Source organism: Hyla sarda, unplaced genomic scaffold (genome assembly GCF_029499605.1).
Source record: "Hyla sarda isolate aHylSar1 unplaced genomic scaffold, aHylSar1.hap1 scaffold_680, whole genome shotgun sequence".
NCBI lineage: Eukaryota > Metazoa > Chordata > Amphibia > Anura > Hylidae > Hyla > Hyla sarda.
The window spans coordinates 167,501-174,025 of record NW_026610698.1 but is presented as its reverse complement, the minus strand read 5'-3'; the positions used below and the strand labels follow the sequence as shown (position 1 = coordinate 174,025).

The 6,525-nt window shown below is 38.6% G+C and overlaps 1 protein-coding gene across 2 annotated transcripts in view; it reads left to right on the top strand.

Annotated features, from left to right (window-relative positions):
- The first annotated feature begins 1,939 nt into the window (after window positions 1-1,939).
- The window catches only part of CD2 (CD2 molecule), a 35,584-nt gene continuing 30,998 nt past the window's right edge, over window positions 1,940-6,525 (top strand). For both annotated transcript variants that reach the window (XM_056554351.1, XM_056554350.1), the window contains exon 1: window positions 1,940-2,256. In XM_056554351.1, the coding sequence (XP_056410326.1) occupies window positions 2,067-2,256 (190 nt within the window). In that variant the 5' untranslated portion in view covers window positions 1,940-2,066. The remainder of the gene's footprint in view (window positions 2,257-6,525) is intronic.

The following is a 6,525-nucleotide window of genomic DNA, read 5'->3' as shown; positions in this document are numbered from 1 at the left end:
TCACTTTTTTCTTTTTTTCGGATGACATTTTGGGGCTTCAGAACCAATTACCAGGTTTCCATAGAGTTCTGGTCTCAACATACAATAGTTTCAACATACAATGGTCGTCCTGGAACCAATTAATATTGTAACTTGAGGGAGTACTGTATGTCTGTTTTATTATGCACCTTGCTTTTCTCTCTTAGTATTTATCTATTTTAGTATTTATCTATCTCTGTAAGAGATTTAACCATGGTTATGCCTGATGATGATTATTATTGATTTTAGTCTAGGTTATTAGGATAGGTATTTCCGTTCCGCTCAGTCTGTGTTCACACTGTGTTAGTCATGCTTGGACCCTGTGCTCTGTAGAATTCCTGTTTGGTATACTGGAGTCTATTAAGACTCATCCAGTTGTAGTCTAGTGTTTTATATTTGTATTTCCTACATGGTTATGCCTGATGATTATTATTGATTTTAGTCTAGGTTATTAGGATAGGTATTTCCGTTCCGCTCAGTCTGTGTTCACACTGTGTTAGTCATGCTTGGACCCTGTGCTCTGTAGAATTCCTGTTTGGTATACTGGAGTCTATTAAGACTCATCCAGTTGTAGTCTAGTGTTTTATATTTGTATTTCCTACATGGTTATGCCTGATGATTATTATTGATTTTAGTCTGTAGGTTTTTAGGATAGGTATTTCCGTTCGGCTCAGTCTGTGTTCACACTGTGTTAGTCATGCTTGGACCCTGTGCTCTGTAGAATTCCTGTTTGGTATACTGGAGTCTATTAAGACTCATCCAGTTGTAGTCTAGTGTTTTATATTTGTATTTCCTACTAGGTCAGTATCCTGATCACACGGTGGAGTGTGCCTGCTGACTAGTAGTCTATTTGGCTTTATTATGCTGTCTACTCCTTTTGTGGAGTGTCCAGTTTGTTTCTGTTCTGTGTCCCAGTGTGAACAGTGTTCTATGTTCACTATATCCTGCCCTGTTTGTATGTTTATATTCTGTCTGGTATATCTGGTTGTTTGGAAGTTTTTTCCGTTATGTTTCATATTTTTCCCCGACAGTGTTCTGTATATTTATGTACTTTTTCGCCCATTGCACTTTAGCGCAGGGAGGGACGTCCGCCTCCCATAGACTTGCATTGAGTGTGCGGGGCGTGACGTCACATGGGGCGGAGTCATGGCGTCACAATACTCCACCCCCATGGTCGTCACGCTGCCCACTTGGAGCCTCCAGCGCTGCAGAGATCTCGGATAGGCGGGTGCTGAATGACAGATTGCGGGGTCCCCAGCGGCGGCCCCCCGCGATCAGATATGGATAGGGGATAAGATGTATTAGGGCCGTAGTACCCCTTTAATCGTTCTGCACAAACATCATTCTACTTTCCAGCCGGCTCCTCTTTTTCTCTTATTTGGTGTTTTATTATAAATCTCAAGTGATTTCACGTCTCCGGTTATTACATCACAATGACCATCCCCCACCCCCGCTCCTCCCCCGGCCGTGTGACCGGTGTATCTTTCCTAATGGACCTGAGGAAGAAAGGGGGATTCCTATTGTAAAGCGTTGTCCATGTCTGTAATAAAGATCCTATTAAATTATATTCTATGGAGGTCCGTGATTGCTCACCCCACAAACCGGTTTGCGCCCTTTAGTTGTCCTGTCTTTTCTAGAAGCTTCTACGTGTCTTCTCCTGCATCCAGATCCATAATCATTGGTAGGACCAGCTGGAATGGCAGGGTCACCTGTCTGTGGTTGGGTATGGTAAGGCCACTGGTTGGGGTGTCGGCTTGGTCTGCTTCCACCAAGAGGGGGTGCTGTTGTCTTTATGGTGAGTTTATGGTCCATGTTGTCCCCCCTCTTGGTCATAGGTAGATGTCCTGGGGATTGAGAGCGCCCCCTAGTGATTTCCACAGATATGTCATCTCCTCTAGTCTCACATTGTTGCTTTTCTTGCAGAGAACCTGGAAATAAAAAGTGCAGAGATCTATACGGCCCCCAATAATTCAGTGACACTCATCATCCCAGAATGCACAGCTGTAAAAGAAGACACCATCGTATGGAAAACAAGGGATGAAGGAAGCATGCTACTGGCAAAATGGAAGGATAAACCAATGTACTACACCGACTGCATGAACGGGAAATGTGACCTCCAGGAGAATGGGGCCCTCACCATACGGACACCTCAACGGGAGACCACCAAATATATAGTGACCATCCACACCAAGGAAGGAGACGAGAGGTGCACAGGGGCAGTGACAGTGATGGTACAAGGTAGGTGAGCGGCTATGAATACACAAGGGGTTAAAGTCAACAACACACAAACTATAAGGAACACCTCAAAAATCATAACAATACAGAGAAAAGTGGGGTGTATAATGTGAGGGGTGATCACTGTACAGTGAGGTGTGTATATATATATAATGTGAGGGGTGATCACTGTAAGGTATATAATGTGAGGGGTGATCACTGTACAGTGAGGTATATATATATATATAATGTGAGGGGTGATCACTGTACAGTGAGGTGTATATATATATATATATATATATATATATATATATATATATATAATGTGAGGGATGATCACTGTACAGTGAGGTGTATATATAATGTGAGGGGTGATCACTGTATAGTGAGGTGTATATATAATGTGAGGGGTGATCACTGTACAGTGAGGTGTATATATATATATATAATGTGAGGGGTGATCACTGTACAGTGAGGTGAATATATATATAATGTGAGGGGTGATCACTGTACAGTGAAGTATATATATATATAATGTGAGGGGTGATCACTGTACAGTGAGGTATATATATATATATATAATGTGAGGGGTGATCACTTTAAGGTATATAATGTGAGGGGTGATCACTGTACAGTGAGGTATATATATATATATAATGTGAGGGGTGATCACTGTACAGTGAGGTATATATATATATATATATAATGTGAGGGGTGATCACTGTGAGGTATATAATGTGAGGGGTGATCACTGTACAGTGAGGTATATATATATATAATGTGAGGGGTGATCACTGTACAGTGAGGTATATATATATATATAATGTGAGGGGTGATCACTGTAAGGTATATAATGTGAGGGGTGATCACTGTACAGTGAGGTATATATATATAATGTGAGGGGTGATCACTGTACAGTGAGGTGTATATATATAATGTGAGGTGTGATCACTGTACAGTATATAATGTGAGGGGTGATCACTGTACAGTGAGGTGTATATATATAATGTGAGGGGTGATCACTGTACAGTATATAATGGGAGGGGTGATCACTGTACAGTGAGGTGTATATATATAATGTGAGGGGTGATCACTGTACAGTGAGGTGTATATATATATATATATATATATATATATAATGTGAGGGGTGATCACTGTACAGTGAGGTGTATATATATATATAATGTGAGGGGTGATCACTGTACAGTATATAATGTGAGGGGTGATCACTGTACAGTATATAATGTGAGGGGTGATCACTGTACAGTGAGGTGTATATATATAATGTGAGGGGTGATCACTGTACAGTGAGGTGTATATATATATATATATATATATATATATAATGTGAGGGGTGATCACTGTACAGTGAGGTGTATATATATATATAATGTGAGGGGTGATCACTGTACAGTATATAATGTGAGGGGTGATCACTGTACAGTGAGGTATATATATATAATGTGAGGGGTGATCACTGTACAGTATATAATGTGAGGGGTGATCACTGTACAGTGAGGTGTGTATATATATATAATGTGAGGGGTGATCACTGTACAGTGAGGTATATATATATATAATGTGAGGGGTGATCACTGTACAGTGAGGTATATATATATAATGTGAGGGGTGATCACTGTACAGTGAGGTGTATATATAATGTGAGGGGTGATCACTGTACAGTGAGGTGTATATATATATATATATAATGTGAGGGGTGATCACTGTACAGTGAGGTGTATATATAATGTGAGGGGTGATCACTGTACAGTGAGGTGTATATATATAATGTGAGGGGTGATAACTGTACAGTGAGGTGTATATATATAATGTGAGGGGTGATCACTGTACAGGGAGGTGTGTATATATATATATATATAATGTGAGGGGTGATCACTGTACAGTGAGGTGTGTGTATATATATATAATGTGAGGGGTGATCCCTGTACAGTGAGGTGTGTATATATAATGTGAGGGGTGATCACTGTACAGTATATAATGTGAGGGTTGATCACTGTACAGTGAGGTGTGTATATATATAATGTTAGGGGTGATCACTGTACAGTGAGGTGTATATATATAATGTGAGGGGTGATCACTGTACAGTGAGGTGTATATATATATAATGTGAGGGGTGATCACTGTACAGTGAGGTGTGTATATATATAATTTGAGGGGTGATCACTGTACAGTGAGGTGTATATATATGTGAGGGGTGATCACTGTACAGTGAGGTGTATATATATATATATAATGTGAGGGGTGATCACTGTACAGTGAGGTGTATACATATAATGTGAGGCGTGATCACTGTACAGTGAGGTATATATATATATATATATATATATATATATATATAATGTGAGGGGTGATCACTGTACAGTGAGGTGTATATATATATATATAATGTGAGGGGTGATCACTGTACAGTGAGGTGTATACATATAATGTGAGGGGTGATCACTGTACAGTGAGGTGTGTATATATATATATATAATGTGAGGGGTGATCACTGTACAGTGAGGTGTATACATATAATGTGAGGGGTGATCACTGTACAGTGAGGTGTATATATAATGTGAGGGGTGATCACTGTATAGTGAGGTGTATATATAATGTGAGGGGTGATCACTGTACAGTGAAGTGTATATATAATGTGAGGGGTGATCACTGTATAGTGAGGTGTATATATATATAATGTGAGGGGTGATCACTGTACAGTGAGGTGTATATATAATGTGAGGGGTGATCACTGTACAGTGAGGTGTATATATATAATGTAAGGGGTGATCACTGTACAGTGAGGTGTATACATATAATGTGAGGGGTGATCACTGTACAGTGAGGTGTATATATATATATATAATGTGAGGGGTGATCACTGTACAGTGAGGTGTATATATAATGTGAGGGGTGATCACTGTACAGTGAGGTGTATATATAATGTGAGAGGTGATCACTGTACAGTGAGGTGTATATATATATATATATATATATATAATGTGAGGGGTGATCACTGTACAGTGAGGTGTATATATAATGTGAGGGGTGATCACTGTACAGTGAGGTGTATATATATAATGTGAGGGGTGATCACTGTACAGTGAGGTATATTTATATATATAAATATATAATGTGAGGGGTGATCACTGTACAGTGAGGTGTATATATATATATAATGTGAGGGGTGATCACTGTACAGTGAGGTATATATATAATGTGAGGGGTGATCACTGTACAGTGAGGTATATATATATATAATGTGAGGGGTGATCACTGTTCAGTGAGGTATATATATATATAATGTGAGGGGTGATCACTGTACAGTGAGGTGTATATATATAATGTGAGGGGTGATCACTGTACAGGGAGGTGTGTATATATATATATATATATATATATATATATATATATATATATATATAATGTGAGGGGTGATCACTGTACAGTGAGGTGTGTATATATATATATATATATATATATAATGTGAGGGGTGATCACTGTACAGTGAGGTATATATATATATATATAATGTGAGGGGTGATCACTGTACAGTGAGGTATATATATATATATATATATAATGTGAGGGGTGATCACTGTACAGTGAGGTGTATATATATATATAATGTGAGGGGTGATCACTGTATAGTGAGGTGTGTGTGTATATATATATATATATATATATATATATATAATGTGAGGGGTGATCCCTGTACAGTGAGGTGTGTATATATAATGTGAGGGGTGATCACTGTACAGTATATAATGTGAGGGGTGATCACTGTACAGTGAGGTGTATATATATAATGTGAGGGGTGATCACTGTACAGTGAGGTGTATATATATAATGTGAGGGGTGATCACTGTACAGTGAGGTGTATATATAATGTGAGGGGTGATCACTGTACAGTGAGGTGTATATATAATGTGAGGGGTGATCACTGTACAGTGAGGTGTATATATATATATATATATATATATATATATAATGTGAGGGGTGATCACTGTACAGTGAGGTATATATATATATATATAATGTGAGGGGTGATCACTGTACAGTAATGTGTGTGTGTGTGTATATATATATATAATGTGAGGGCTGATCACTGTACAGTGAGGTGTATATATATGTGAGGGGTGATCACTGTACAGTGAGGTGTGTGTATATATATATATATATATATATATATATAATGTGAGGGGTGATCACTGTACAGTGAGGTGTGTATATATATAATGTGAGGGGTGATCACTGTACAGTGAGGTGTATATATATGTGAGGGGTGATCAC